Raw genomic sequence first — 16,232 nt, forward strand, 5'->3', positions numbered from 1 at the left:
CCACTAACTGCCATTTAAATGAATTCAGAATATGTTTTTATTTTTGTCAGGAGTGTTCTTCTTGTAGTTTAATTTTGCCCCATTAGAAGCAGAAGTCAATTTTAGATGTAACAAGGGATCTGACTGGCACGTGCCAAAATCCTCAGCTGCATGTTTGGGTTAGAGTTTATCCCCTTTATGTAGCTGAAACCTGGTGAGTGACATTGCTTGTACTGTAATGGTTTGTTTCCTGAAATTTGTTGTAGACTTTCTGTGTTTCCAAGTAATTTGATTACTTGGGCCTGTTCCTGTATGGTTTTCTCTTAATGCTATCAGCGTTGGCCCATGTTTCAAGCAGATTTGGCAGTCTACGTTGAGTACCATCTGTTCTCTGGTGTCTACCTGTGATGTGAGTTGGGGGGTGTTATCAGTGTCCCTGTGTTTGACTTGAGCTGAGAACAAATTTTGAAGTGTGCTCTCTTAAGTGGAATTATCATTTGTAAATTACAGCTGATTCTTACAACAAACACAGTAGAACACATATTAAGTAGTTATGTACTGTAAAAATACTTCAGCGCTCAGACAGTCCTCCTTTGAAGCAGGCCAATGTGCAAAAGAGTCTGGTGGATAAAATCTGTTTATACGGAAGATTCAAAATGTAAATTTTACTGGGGGTTTCATTGTACAGCCTGACATCCCTGCAGAAAAGTGAGGTGGTGTTTAAGGTAACAGAAATGTCAGAGGACCGCATATGGCAAACTTCAGTAGCATTAAAAGAACCCAACCAAACCAGCAAACAAACCAGCCTTTTTGTTCATTTCATTTACCTGCTGCTTTGTGCCTGTGCAACAGACACAAGTATCTGTGTGCTTTTTCCTTGTAAAGTTGTCTTTAATGAAATGTTAACATGCCACCTAAAGGAGATCAAAGTGCCTGCAAATTTCTTGTTAGTTGTGGAGGCACTTCTGTAGTAGTGATGTTTTTTTTTCTGTGATATTTTCTCTCTTTTCAGCATGAAGCTAAAATTTTTTTTTTTCCCCATCTCTTTCTCTTAACAGAACTTTCTGCAGAAGCCAAAGCAGCATTACTTGAATTTGAAGAGAGGGAAAGGCAGCTGAAACAGGGCCGGTACGGCTCAAGGAGAGGAGGGCGAAGAGGAGGCTCGGTTATGTGCCATGGCATGGGAGAACAAAGGAGAGACAATAACGATAGGGGAAGAATGAAGGATCACAGGCCCGCACTGCTTCCAAACCAGCCTTCAACGATGGTACCTTTAATCCTTAGTATTCTTTGAACATACCTTCAGGAAATTATGGAGGAATGCGTTCTAAATCATGAATCTTTACAAAGGTGGAATATGTATTCCAGTGTACACTTCTTGTTCTTTCAGGGCACTGTTAGGCAAGACAGGCTTTACATAATGTGGTGATTGTGAGAGTTTGTGCTTAGTCCAATTACCAGCCTCAACTTTAGGAATCTCAAGGTGTCTGAATGAAAAATGGATTTCAGTTTATACAGCACAATCAGGCTTGCTTACTGATTTGCATAAGGGTGGAGGAAAAGGTTTAATTCTTCTGCGAATTCCTCTACCAGCAGTATGGAGTCATATTCGGTCCCACATTATTAAGAGCAGTTTTTAAAAAATACTATTTTGTAAAATATTTCTTGGTGTTTGTCAAACTAGTATTTTTGCTGATACTTCCAAAAATAACATCTTACCTGCCATGCTACTGTGGAGGCAAATGAAACCCTAGGAAGGTAACCACCACTAGATACATCAGCACTGTGGGGTTTCAGATGAAATTTAGCTTTTGTTTCTCTTTTTTCCTCCGCTGTGCTTTGTATTACAAATTAAAAGATGGCACTTTTTCCATCAAAAAACCCAAACCCAAACAACCCAGCAAGTATATGATCAAGAAGTAGCACACGCTTATTTTTGTTAACTGTAATCAAATGTGCTTGAAGCTGAGGTTGTAGAACAAAGCCTGTGTGTGTCTTTGCAGGACAAGGTCATCTGTATTAAACAAAGGGGATTTTTTCCATCAGCAGTAACTCTAGGTGCTGGTCACTAGCAGGAGTCGATGGATTTCTCAGTGGTTGAGAGCCAGAGTAGAATATGTTGTGCTTTTCAAACAGTGAAGGTGGAATATTTTTTTCTGTATTGCTGCAGTCTTTGCTAGTTATTTTGATCTTAAATGTTGTAAACATATTGTGGTTATTACAATATCTTCTTGTGCATACTTTGTAGCTGCTTTGCTTCATGTATGTGTCTACTGAAAAAAGTGATTTGTCACATCTTTGTTACTAAAAGGTTGCCTGTTTGGAACTCTTATTGCACTACCATTTGGTAGTTACTGGACTAGGACTAATATTTAGTATCAACGAGTTCGGAAGCAGAAGATTGTCTCTAAAGAGAAACACGATAATGATTTTTTTATAAATTATTTAGTCCATTTGTGTTTGAGAGGCTAGAGACTTTGTGTTACAAAAGGTAGCTTTGAAAGGTGTCTTCAAAGAATGGCAGTATGAATAGATAGGCTACATAGATATCTGAAGAATCTAGCTTAATTTGTATTTTGAATTTTGTTGCTAATGTTGGGTCTGTTTTCTCAGAGGCTCTTTTATACATGAGGCAAAAGTTAGTGCATTTGTTTTGATACTAGGACTCAGATTTCTAGTGATCATCATACACTTTATTGCAGTTGGTCACAGTTTCCAGTGACATACGCAGAACCCTGCATGTGAAATCAGTTTCACTATTAAAAATAAGTGAACGAATGTCTGTTCCCTGTGTGCTTCCTTGCTCTTTGCTGTCCTCTGCTTCACATGAATGTCTTCTGTTGTTACTTCGCTTTCCTGTGCTGATGGTTCTTAACAGATCCAGTTGATGATATGGGAAGGAAGTTTTTCTGTTCATATTTGGCCTTAATTGTTCTCCAAAGCTGTCTTGGTTTTGTGCTGGTTTATGTCCAGATATTTTAACTTTAAAGCCCATTGACTTTATTCTTTTGTCTGACTTTAGACTCATTCACAGAGGTTAATTCCAACACACCAGCAACCTGTTAGGAGTCTGTTCCAGCACCAACAGCAGCAGCAGCAGCAACAGCAGCAGCAGCAACAGCAGCAGCAGCAACAACAGTTACAATCTCTGCTTCCTTTACAGCATCAGCATCATTCTTCTCCTCCTCCAGGGCTACATATGCCCCCTCCGATAGAAACACCTAGAATAATGATGACTCCACCTCCAGTGACACCTCAGCAACCGAAGAACATACATATAAATCCACATTTCAAGGGAACAGTAGTGACGCCTGTACAAGGTGAGCTTTTTGTCGGTCTGTGGCCAGCTGAAATAGTAAAGCCTTTTCATCTTCTTTATCATCTTTGTTATTCTGCTGTAAAGCCTGCAAAGAGCAGTAAAAATGGAAACTGAAAAGAGAATGTTCTTTTCAAAAGTAGCAAATGTCAGTTTTCAAAACTAGGTAAGTTCTGCAGTTTATAATTTCCCACATGATTCCAGCTTCAGCCAACATTCACAGAATGACCACCCACGTCGTTCAGTGAGAGTACACTGAGGCACTCCTTGCACTGTGATTGCACTGTGAAAGGTACCAGATGCTTTCCTTATGTGACAAGATACATGCCCACAGATCTCCTTTTAGTGCCATGTTTGTGATTGTTTGGTTTGTAGCCTGCAAGTACGCTTTTTCCATAACACAGGAACTCTTTGGGCTATGCTTTTTAGGGCAGCTCTCAGCAGAGCTGTTAGCATCACTACTTATTTGGGAAGTGTTTAGTCCCTCAGAAGAGGGAAAAAAAAGCACCTGTATTACCCTGGTTTGTGTTTCTGTTGGGACTAGACAAAGTAGAGAAATACATACACATTTATACATATTTACTATTAGGTTTTCTGTATTTTTCCCACCTTGAAATCAGCAGAACTTCAAGCCAATGCTGTCTTTGCTTCATTTATTTGAGTGATGAAAGGTGAGAATTTGACAGCATAGGATATTGCCGGTTGATAAGAGATCTGTTGGGCTTCTCACAGATGGCTTCATAGTCGCTGTGCTGGAGAGATTGTTTCACTTTTTGCTGTCTAATAAAATCAGTGCTTCCCACCAAATTATGCATTGGGACAGATTATCTGGAAGTAGTCCAGAAGGTCCTTTAGTCTTGGTTTTATGCCTTCTGGGCATTTTCATAACATTTCCAAAGCAATGGTTCTGGTTTTGTGAAAAGCAAAATAGTGTGAAAATGATTCTAGATATCTCTCCTCTTCCCATGAAACAGTCAACAAATCTTCTGCATCTTGGTGAACAAGTTTCCTTCTAATTCCAGCAATGGCTTACTGAAGATTTTTGCTTTTGCCCGAAGTCAAAAGTATACTAGTGTATCATTTTTTTTTTGAGTTTTTCCTCACATTATCAGGTGGCTTCAGGTTTGTCCCAAACTTACCACAGCTGGTTCATATGAAATCCCTTTGTGCCATCCATTTTACTGAAGGAATCCTCAGCAAGATTACTGAATATTTCTGCTAATAGGTGTGCAAGTGTGCTATTAAATGCAATCTTTTGGATCGCTGTGAACTTTATTCTTCTTGATCAGAGTGCATGTATAGGGAACCTGAGTTTTCTGCAGTTCCTGAGTGGTGGCCATCTCAGTCTCTTAGTCTGCAGCAGTACAATTATGCTACATGAAATTCTACATTTGCACCCCTAAGGAAAATCTTCTGGGAAGATGAGCATAATTCTAAAATTTTCAATGGCATTTCCATTTTAGGCTGAATTTTTAAGCAGTCACGGCAGGCATATGATAGACAAATTCCAGTGTAGAGAGAGATGGTCTAAAGTTCCTTTTAAAAAGTCCTCCTCAGTTTAATCTATCTGCTTGAGACCCAATAGGCAGAGACTGGTAGTTGATAACATTAGGATGTGTTTCGTGTGCAGCATTGTTTATTTCAGGGTAACAGTAAGTACGGAAGATCAGTTTGACTTCATCTTTTTGATGGTGTCCTGCCCCTTCATGGCTGAATGTATTTCCAGATACCTGAGGGTTTTCACAGATTGGAGAATACAGTCAGATAGGTGCAAAGTTTATGGAGATTCTGTTGAATGTGTGATGCCTAGAAGCTAAAAATGCCATGTCTGGAAGTGCATGATGTGCACACTTAGGTTCTGGTAATTTTAATGATGTGCTGTCATGTTTTAGTGTAGGCTGGCATTTTTTTGCTCTCTAATTTTATGGCAGAATTAAACTCACATACTTCTAATTGTCAGCACCAGGGACACTTTTTCTGTCTACAAATCATAGAAATATACCTTCTCAACGTCTTTGGTTTGAGGTAGTCTTAAAAAGTGTCGAGTATATATATTTTCTAAAATAGACTTAAACATCCTGTAAATTGTTATGAAATTGTCATGTGAATAAAATAGCATGTATAAGACACTGAAACAGGTTGGCCAGGGAAGTTGTGGATGCCCCTTCCCTGAAGTGTCCAAGGCCAGGTTGGATGAGGCTTTGAGCAGCCTGGGCTGGTGGGAGGTGTCCCTGCCCATGGCAGGGGGGTTGGAGCTGGATGAGCTTTAAGGTCTCTTGCAAGCCAAGCCATTTCATGATTGTCTCTCCATGCCCAGCCTTGAAACTTGGTTCAAAAAAAATAGTTACTTTCAATTCAGTTTTGCTTCAACCGGATTTCTTCTGTTTTTAGTCTTTGAAGCTTCATAAATGGTTAAGAAGGACGCTATCAAAACTACTAGAAGAGTTACATGAGCCTCTGTGTGTACCTGCTGCAGATACCGTTCGGTTGGCATTCAGCTCTGCCCTTTGTGGCATTTGAATCACATGTCTTTTAGTTGTTTGCTTGTCGTACAGTGTTTTTCTTTCTGTCCTATTCTGTAAAGCAGTTTTGAGTTGTAAGTAGAAATTTTGAGCTGAATGCATATCCAAATTTGAGTATGATCAATTTACAAATATGGACAGGACTGTATATACATGTACTATGAAATACTAATTCAACTTGGGATGTAGGTATTGAGTTTCTTCCCCTTAATGTTCATACCATTAACAAATATTTCAAGGATACTGTTGTGCTGCCAAAATTGAAATGAACTAATAAGCAGTTTATGGCAGCTCGTGGTAGATTAGTATGCCATTTACCTTTAAAAAAAATATTTCCTGTCTTGGAAAAAACTACATTATAATTCTCCTAAATAATCAATATGGGAATTGCTTCTTCATCTTTTCAGTTACAGCATTGGAATTTACAGTCAGAAGCAATTTAATCTTTTAAAATAGTGTCTAACAATGTGCTGTGTATTATTTTTGAAACATGCTTTTCAAACCTATGAAGAATTGACATCAGGAAAATGAATGTTTATTTGAGACTTCTTTGCTGTTTCAGCGAGTGTCTAAGGATTGAAAGGGCACAGAGTTTGGATTACTGTCTTTCATGAGTATTAAATTCATTTACTTAAAATATATAAATATATCTCTCTATATGCTACTGCCAGAGGCAGGATACTGAAATAGACATGAGTGCCCTGTTCGGTTGACATTTCTCCACATTTCCCACCTCGTGCTATTTTTTCCTCAGTGCCTCTCTGACCTGTAATACCTGAGCTATTTTAGTCCTGGGTCTGTCAGGAGCACCCTGTCAATTTTTTCCAGGTGGCCATGGTTCATTAGAAGCTAAGACTTTTAAAGTAATTTTCTCCTGTAACCTGATGCAAAGTTTGCGTGCAGTCCTTTGGTGCTGAAAGACTGGTGCACTTAGTTTACCCTAAACTAGTAAACCACAAGTACTTAACAAAAGTGGATAGAAGCCAGACACGGATACGAACTAAAAATAACCATTAATGCATTAATTCTTGTGCCTCAGTTACTAAGGAAAAAGGGAATTTTGAGGCATTTTAGCAAACTCATTTGGGAAATGCAGCTGGTTTAGAGGAGAAATTGAGTGTATTTCTTAACATCTTTCCTTCTGTGAAGTGTAATACAGTAGTTGTCTGCCAAGTCCAGGTGTAACCCTGTGTGGGAAACTTTTTTCTGTCACTTTCAGAAATACTGAAAACAAGTAGAAGAAAAATAAACTTAGCAAAAGTTTATAGTAAATGAGCAAACAGATCCAGTGCTGTTTGATTGAAATGCTTTATTTAATATAAACATACTGAAACATTTGTACTTTTAACCACTTAGACAAGTCAGAGAAGGGAAAAAAACTGCACCAGAAAATGGGAAATTGGTCTTTACATTTTGTACTGGGGGTTCAGATACAGATTCAGTCTGCAAGGTGATGCAGCAGTAGATGCTTTGTGTATTATGTTATAATATTAAGTGTATGTTCTGGAAAATAATTTCCGTGACTAGTCTTTTGAAATGCAGTTGTATGGATAAGTAATCCATACTAATCCCTCTCCCTCTTTCCCCTTCAAATACTAATTTTGGACAAGTTATTTTTCAGGAAGAAGGACTCCTAATTCATGGTATCTCTTTGTGGAGTAGTGGTCTTTCATCTGTGGTTACACAAACTGCAATCACAGTTGTGAGGCCAGATGAAGCAGTTTTTGCTTTCTGTTAATTGTCACTGGCTACCTCATTAAAACCTGCTCTCAACAGTGATTTATACCAAATAGAGCCTCTGATGCCCATGCCTGTTGTGGAAGGTTGGCAGTGAGACAGGGCGATACCTAGGAAATCTTAAGGGGCATGAAGTTGAGAAGGTGAATTAATTGTGTATCCTTCTCTTTGAAACATGGAATTATCATTAGAGTCTCTGTCAGCTTTGTCTAAGAGACGTCTTTGGCTGAATAAGTATTCTGGTTTTCCTTCCTGGAACAAGGAGCAATCTAATTCTGGAAAAATACAGAATTAAATTATGTAAATTAACTCAGAGAATCCTAATTGCCCTGTTGCATGTTGTCGGGGAGGGAATGGTTGCTTAAAGTTAATTGTAGGAACTGTGACATGTGAGGGTAAATGAAGCAGATTTTAATCGTGGCTTCTTGCTGAAACTGCTCTTGGAAATAATAGCAACAACTGTTAGGTAAAACAAATGGTGTTAAAAGGTGCTTCTTGTTTCAGTGCCCCTGCTGCCAGTTCCAGCCCAGCCAAGACCTGCTGTAGGACCCCAGAGATTTCCTGTGAGTAGCAGCTGTTTCTTCTTCTCTGATATGGATAAGCATACATTTGCAAGGAAATATTAATATAACAAATAAAAGCTGTTCTAGTGAAATATAATTTTAAGGATTTGTAAATATTGACAATACACTCTGCAGTTGAAAATGTTTGTTAAAAGCTTAAGGTCAATGGATTTTTGAGAGTAGAATTAATTCTGTTTAACTGTAAAATTGTTGAACCAGTCTCTCCAGTGGGAGAGGCGTGAATGCATCTTGTCTAAGGAATATGGGCTTCATTTTATTACTTGACTCTTTCTGTATAAATAGAATCCTTATTTTATTTGATATAATAAAATGCTATTTGAAATAATCCCAAAGCTTAAAAAGCAGTATATTTATTTTTATTGTAAAAATCAGTAACATTTCATTTTTATCATTACTTCAGGCATTTAAATGCTCTCATATTTTCATATAAAACAAATGGGAATGGCATTGCATGACCTTGTATTCATATGTTTCTAACTTCCAAAACAAGCTGGCTTCACTAAGCTAATTTCACTTTATATATGTGTGTGTGTATATATATTTTTAGTATATAGGTGTGCATACTCCTAGACCTTTTCTCAGCATTTCACAATTTTGTCATCCTAAATTTTTAGTTCAAGTGGTTTGCAGCAAAACAAACAAAAGAAAAGATAGTTCATGCAATGGTGCCTTAAATATTTTCAAATGAAGACCTGTATATTAAGTTTCCCAAATCTATAAGCAGACAAAAATTATCCTCTGTTAATGTGTGCCAAGTTGAAGGATGAAAGTAGATGTTTGTGAATATCTGTGTAGTATCACACAGTAAATTACTTGCATAGAGATCAGATGTATTTAAAAGGAGCAGATTTCGGAAACCTGCTGTGACTTTTGATTGCCGTGTGCATACCTGGTTATTCTTGACAGAATATTTTTCTTAGAAGATGTCTAGCTAAGGAATTGTGATGTTTGTATTTTGTACAGTAACTGAGTTTTTAAATTACCATCTTTCTTCTGTGAAGTATAAAACGGTTAAGCAGTAAAATTATAGTTCCATTAAGTACATGTTTTATAATTTCATTATCAACATTTTACCAGAGATATTTTTCTATTCAAAAATATTATGGTTTTCAGAAGCAATAATTTTCTTCAGGAGCCTTTAGTATTATGTGGAGGCCTTATTAACATTTAAAAAACAATTAGAATTACTTTTAACGAAAACAACTATCTAGTATTTGTTTTCCTTTGACACTAAGTTGCTTTGCAAATAAACACTATTTGGGATGGAAAAGAAATTGGAGGACAAGGAATATCTGTAAAGACATTGTAATTGACATCTTTGAAGTGTGTTTACATCAATGTAGAAAAATTGGAAATTAATTTTTTTAAATTGACTGTGAAATTAGATTTTAATTCTGTTCGCTTTTGTTTTTGCAAGTTGAGAAGTGTGGCAAACCTAGCTAATCTTCTCTGCAACAGTTCTTAAAATGGAATAAAATAGATTGAACATTTTTGGTAGGACTCTTGCCTCTTTTGCCTGAAGGGAAATATTTGACTGTTTGCTGCCTTTTCATCTAAGCAATGCACTAGCAATCAATGTAATTCTTTATGAAAAAAGAGGAGGAGGGCTGGCATAGCTCAGAGGATCCAGTACTGCAGTTTGGTTGCCCTGAGTGTTTTGTTCTGTTTTTCTTCTTCAGGCAGTACCCTGCTGTATAACCCTGAGAAAGTGACGTAATCTTTCCATGGCTCACTGAGTTATTAAATGGGTATAATATGGACTTCCCTTATGAAGTACTTTATAAATTTTGCATAGGTTATCAGTCATATTAGGATTAGGAATTAAGTGTCGCTGTGTACATATCTCGTGTTTGTTTTATTAAATGTAGTATGTTAGCTCTTGAGCTGAAGTCAAATTTACTTTTTGACTTGAACGTTTTATCTTGCAGAACTACCTTTTGCTCTGTTACATGTCAAATGCCTTTGTGCCATTCTAATTCACTTGTTTATGTATAAATGTTGACCTATAGCAGTACAGCAATGGTTAGACAGCTTTGCTGACAAGCCATTTGAACATAAAAATCGAAGTAGTATTCCAGAATATAATTTGTTCATCCTTTTCCTCATTGTAGAAAGAATCTCTGGATAGGTAATAGCTCAAATTTGCTCTTATTTTTAGGATTGCCTAATCATAGGATAATGGTCAACTGATTTTTCTGCTTTGTTTCTAGAAAACCGTGGGGTTAGAATTAAATATTTGTAGCCCTTTAACTCTGACTGAGATGGTTTATTTTTAATCAGTGTAGCAGAGATGGAAACATTAAAGGTAATGAAATTCTTTCAAGGGCGAGACCTAAAAGGTGCTAGTGCTCTCAATGAAGGAAAAATTGCCTTTAAGTTACTGTCTTACCTAGGAGAGAAAACTCGGCACAGTGAGCCTGTGTGTGCTCTGAACATGGGAAGAGCTTCAATCAGAGCTAATCAATTGCAAGTCATAAATCCATTGGAAACCAGGTGTTATTAATTTAGGGCTAATGAAGTGAGTTGTAACCATGTAATGGTTAATTCTTACAACCTTTTGCAGAAGGATGTAATGAAGAGTTGAACTAAGTTGTAATGAGCGTGTTAGCATATTGGTGCGAGTTCTACATTATAAGAAATAATGTAGTGCTAAATCAGGATAATGTTGATCAGGGTTAAACCTGCTTGGGTTTGGGACTGATTAAATTAATTTAACTTTGAATCTAATATTTTAGAATTGGGCTCATTGTTCAATTATTTCTTATTTAAATTTAAAGCTTAACCCCTTAAATGTTTAGAAAGGAATTACTGGAAAGGGCATAATGGGATTAACTGTTTGGGTTCCCTACTTGAAGTTATTTTAACATTTACAGGAATCTTGAATCAAGCAAGAAAGTTGTTTTTCACTCTGTAAGTGTTCAAGGTGACTTACTCTGAGTGGTATTTGAAGGCTGTGTTCAACTGATTAGGACTGAATAAATGATGGATCCAAGGCATGTTAGAAGCTGAGAAATGTGGTGAATTTGTGCTAACCAGGACTTAAAGCCCTGAGTTCTGCAGAAGCTTCTATGCTTGTTGAAATTGCAAAATACTCTTCAGGTGGCTGTAGTTGATCCAACCTTCAGGCACAGTGGATGCTATTATTTTTCCAGGTATTTGAGTTAACTTGGAATTGTGCAAGTGCCAACCACATGTTTTCTTTAAACAGTTTAAAGAACAGATTAAGCTAAATCTTCAGCAGAGTCCTTCTGGAGGTCTTGTTCTATCATCTGCCTTTGCTTTAAAGCGGTTAAAATTACTTTCTCTGAATTGCTGTCTCAAGGTCATGGTTTGTATTTCATAAATGAGAGTCTGCTTTGGGGACTGAAGGAAGGTGTTGGAAGGCTTCATTCATAGATGAGCTGTATAGGTCTTTTGATGTTTTTCACATGTTGAACAATCAAATTGCTAGCTCTTGTGGGTACCCCAATGCAGGTATGGAGCCTGTGGCCTTTCTTGTTACATAGGAGGGACCACTGTGGGTTTTGTCCTGTGCCATTTTCTGGGCTAATTTCTCCTTCAACTGATGTGTTTGCTCTGTGAAGAAGAATGAGGCAAAATAAGGGAAGAATAAATTAAATAGTGGAAGAGGTATTTCTAAGCACCTTATATGTAGGCTGCTGCTACTGACTATTGTAGAGACCCTTAATATGAAGCTAGCAAAATTGTTTGCTTTCAAGCGGCAATTTTCATGAGCTAAGTTGATGGTCCAGGTATTTTAATCTCTTATGTGAGTCCACCAACACATTCTGTTTGTGGAAATAGTTCGATGCTTGCCCAAAGGAAAAATTATAAAGACTTTTTGCTTCAAACATTATTTAACTTAATGAGCACTTGAGTAATGGTCATGTGCAGCACACTTGTGTGCAATTTTTTTAAGGACATATAAAAGTGGCTCAAGTGTTTTCATGTCTGTGGGGTAGAAAAAGCAAAAATACCTTCTCATGGCAGAGGGAAGGTATTTTTCACTGTCAAAATTCTTCAACCAGAAATTGTGCTAGAGAGATATCTAGCATCTAAATTTGGGGATGGAAGTGGGGTTTTTGGAGTGAAGAAGTTGATGGGGAGAAACTGCGTCACACTGCTCGAGGCAAGAGAGAGATCTGGGGCCATTCCCCCTCTGTCTCTGTCATAGATCCTCCTCTGAAACCGCTGCAGAGGGAACAGGCCCCGTTAACACAGCTGCCTGCCTTTTGCCAGGAGAATTTTCAGGAAATTGGGATAAATTCCAGTTTAGCTGCCGCTCTTAACCTGATGCCCTGGCTGTGGTGCAAGCTGGCACGTGTCCATCCCGCAGACACATTTTATGAACTTTTAGCCAACTTGAGTTTAAAGCTGCAGTCAGAAATAGTCTGAAGAGGCACAAAGCACAAGATGTACTGGCAATAGTGCCTGCCCTACTAATTTATGCCAGGAAGGCTTTGATGTTTTTTAATAGACAAAGCTTTTCTCCTTTGATAGGACACTCTAGTGCACGGGGTACCTTTCAGATAACTGTTGAATTCAAGTCTGAAAAAGTTGAACGATAAATTATGTTTTATTCTGCGTAAAAATAAGACTTGAATAGAGCAACTTGTCCTCAGGCCCCTGTGAGTATTCTGTATCGCATGTCTTTTCCGTTCCCAGGGGGCTTTGACATGATTTGTTTTTGGAACTTACCTCACAGTTTTCTTTCAAAATCATCTTTCTCCCAAAGAATACTTGATTTTTCTTTTTAGTAAACTTCCTTTGTATTGGTGTTCAGCGTGCTTTCCCTTGATCTCCAGGATGTCAGGCGTTGTCTTAAATGGATGCTTTGAAAGGCAGTTTCGATACAGTTTTTTCACCATTTCTGAAAGCTCTAGGTTGACAAATTCTGAGGGTTCAAGTGTTGCTTGAAATTCAAACACTGCTTTTAAACACTACTTTGTTTTAATCTGTGAAGGGTTTTTAAACAGGTGACCAGTTGCTCAGAACAGAGGTTGCTGTCCTTCATTTCCACTTGCTTGGAACATTTCTTTTAGGCAAACAATGTATTAGTGCTATAGAAATTAATTGTAAAATATAGATTAAAATACGATTTACTTCTTTTCTCCCAAAGTAGCCCTTGGATTGACTTGGACCAGCCTATAACACCGTTTTAGCAAACTTGGGTTAGTTTGATGGATATTACAATGTACCCCTGGGTCTGTGGTGTGCCTCTTGCAGTATGTAGAAGCAGAAATTTGTAGTGCTTTTGGAAACAAAACTTGCAATAGTGTTTGCCATCGTGGGAAACACAAATAGGGAGTTCTTTTTTTTAGTGTTTCAAATTCTGTTGTGGGTTGCTACCAGTGAGTAAGGGTTTTAGCAACTGTTACCATGGTCTTGACTTGTATTCTCTAGTGCTTACAGAATAGACAATTCTAAATAGTCCAGCATCTGACTACAGGCAATGGTTCTAAATAGATATTTAGTAATGATATTCAGTAACTATTATGTGCTTGCAGGACTACGTACGTAGGAGACAAACTGTTAATGGAAATAAAATGCCACTTGTGAAAGTGATTCTCCTACTTCCTCACGATGATTCTGCTTTAGCTATGGCTTTACTATAATGAGTAACAGTAAATGAAATTTTCACTCTATTACTGTGTAGCAGTAGCAGATCACAGGTAGTGTAGAAAGCATTTTGTTTTCATTTAGCAGGATACATGGTATCAGGTGGTGTTGATTGGCGTTTCTTGGATAGTGCTTTCTACAGCATTTCATGCAAATCATGTTTGAATGAGACTGCTGCATCAAATTACATTTCTTTCAGATTATAGCCCTTGCAGATGTGAGCCAGAGCTTGTTCAGCAGCTAGCAAAAGCTTTCTTTTTTAACACTTACTATTTTCACAACTTGACTGCAAAGCCCTGTAATTACAGCACTTAAGATAGTGAAGGAATGATGGGCACTTTCTCTTATCAGATCTATAAGTAATAGCAAGCAGATGCAGCATGAGATCCCTTCAGCTGTCAAATATTGTCAGGCTGGCATAGAGGGAATGCAGTTTAAAATGCAGGTGACATAATACCCAACATCCTCCATTTGCTAGTGGGCTTCTGATTAATCACGATTACCATACATTATCATACCATCAAATTTAATCATATCAATGAATTCCCATCTGCAGGAGGAGCAGCAGCAGCTAAACATGATGGTAACAGCTATTAAATAAGAGAGAAATGGATGGTTTCTAAATGCAGTAACCCTTTAACTTGTCGTGCTAGCTCTAGTTTGCACATGCTCTGTAGATATTAAAATCAAACACAAAAGTTGTGCATTTATATTTCATAGTTACTGTCATTTACCTTTCTGTTGAGTAATTGCTATTTAACACTGCCGGGGAAACCAGAGTTTTAGATATTTTTTTTTTTAATCTTGTGGGGTTTTTTGGTTTTGTTTTGTTTTTACCTGTTTTAATGATGCTAGATTTTCTTCAGTCTCAGCTTTAGTACCTGCTAAATGCAGAATCACAGAGAGGTTGAGGTTGGCAGGGACCTCTGGAGGTCATCGTGTCCCACCCCTGCTCAAGCAGAGCTACCCAGAGCTGGTTGCCCAGGACTGCGTCCAGGCAGCTTTGAATATCTCCAAGGATGGAGACTCCAGAACCTCACTGGGCAACCTGTGCCAACACTCGGTCACCCTCACAGTGAAGGAAGTTCTTATATCGATACTTAGATTATATATATATGTGTGTGTGTGTGTATATTTCTGTAGTTTGATTTTGAGGTATTTGTATGAACGAAGTTTGAACTTTTTTTAAGCCTTGTGAGCAAAGCACAAATTTTTATTGATGCGAAGTATTATGCATATAGCTATATAGCCATAAATTAGGTACTATTAAAGAGATATTTTGAAGAAGTCAAGACTCATAAAGAAATCCAATTAAAACATACTTATGACTTCTTATTACAATGCAGTAAGGCTAAGCTAGTGCTTAAACAGTTATATATAACTAAAATATATTTGATAGAACATACAGAGTCCTAGATGATGGTACAGTTCTCTGTACTCCTAAAGTATTTTCACTGAGCTGAGAAAATGTCCTTTTAAAAGATAATTCAATACATTTGTTTCATCTCAATACCAATAAAAAAATAAATCTATAAACTGGTGTTTATTCACCTCACACTCCTTCAGTTCTTGCCATTTCTTTGGAATGTGAAAGGAAAAAAGACTTCATTCATTATAGAGCAGTAAGTCACACTACTGTTTACAGTAAAATGAGTTAATTTAGAGGAATACCTTGGATTGATTTGATGGTGTGCGGAAAGGAGAAAATGTTCAGGCCTTCATATGCAACACGTGAGTAGTACCTACAGGCACACTGGGAGCTCTGGGTATGTAAAGTTCTTGCATCAAAGTGTTTGCAAGGTCAGAAATGTGTAAAACATCTTAAAAATGAAATTTCCTTACAGAATTAAAAATCAAGAATCAGGTAATCTACCCTGTAAATAGTCAAGTCTGAAATGTCATTTTCCAATCCAAATCAAAGTCCAGGTTAGCAGCAGTTCTAATATTTATCTTCTATAAAGCTGACCATATCTTGATTTTTTTCTTTTTTTGTAGCAATCTGAGCATTTTTCTTTGAAGAAGCATCATTCCCAGGTCACATGTATTTGTCTTTGAGATTCTCAGATTGTTTTTAAATTAAATATAACTGTACCTTTATGCTTGAGTGTAAAGTAGAAATCCTGAATTTGATATTCATGATCCAATTTAGTTCTGACCTCAGAGCTGTTTCTAATCATCAGTGACTTGCAGGTCACCAAGGTACACTAGGTCAATAAACACTCTAATAATATTTCCATAGAGTAGTCTCTGTTAAGTCTGAGGATAACGTCTACATTTTGATAGGTGTTTCATCACAATAGTTCTGAAAGCAGAAGAGGTCCAAAACCTGCCATACTTTTGGTCCCTATCTTTTTAACTTAGCTTTCAAAAAAAAAATATGCAGAAGGATTTTATTGTCCTTAAATGATTATGAAATTCGCCTCTTTCAAGGGAGAGTTGATAATTCTGAATGACACTGATGTCTGTTACACTCTT

General features: G+C 37.3%; 1 protein-coding gene across 1 annotated transcript in view; it reads left to right on the forward strand.

Moving 5' to 3' along the window:
- Nucleotides 1-1,037: 1,037 nt before the first annotated feature.
- The window catches only part of RBM33 (RNA binding motif protein 33), a gene marked incomplete at its 5' end in the record, with an annotated part of 60,163 nt that continues 44,968 nt past the window's right edge, over nucleotides 1,038-16,232 (forward strand). The window contains 3 exons of the mRNA XM_010187716.1: nucleotides 1,038-1,246; nucleotides 3,002-3,299; nucleotides 8,059-8,117. Coding sequence (XP_010186018.1) covers nucleotides 1,038-1,246; nucleotides 3,002-3,299; nucleotides 8,059-8,117 — 566 coding nt within the window. The remainder of the gene's footprint in view (nucleotides 1,247-3,001; nucleotides 3,300-8,058; nucleotides 8,118-16,232) is intronic.

The sequence above is a fragment of the Mesitornis unicolor genome, unplaced genomic scaffold, assembly GCF_000695765.1.
Source record: "Mesitornis unicolor isolate BGI_N332 unplaced genomic scaffold, ASM69576v1 scaffold5407, whole genome shotgun sequence".
Classification (NCBI taxonomy): Eukaryota; Metazoa; Chordata; class Aves; order Mesitornithiformes; family Mesitornithidae; genus Mesitornis; species Mesitornis unicolor.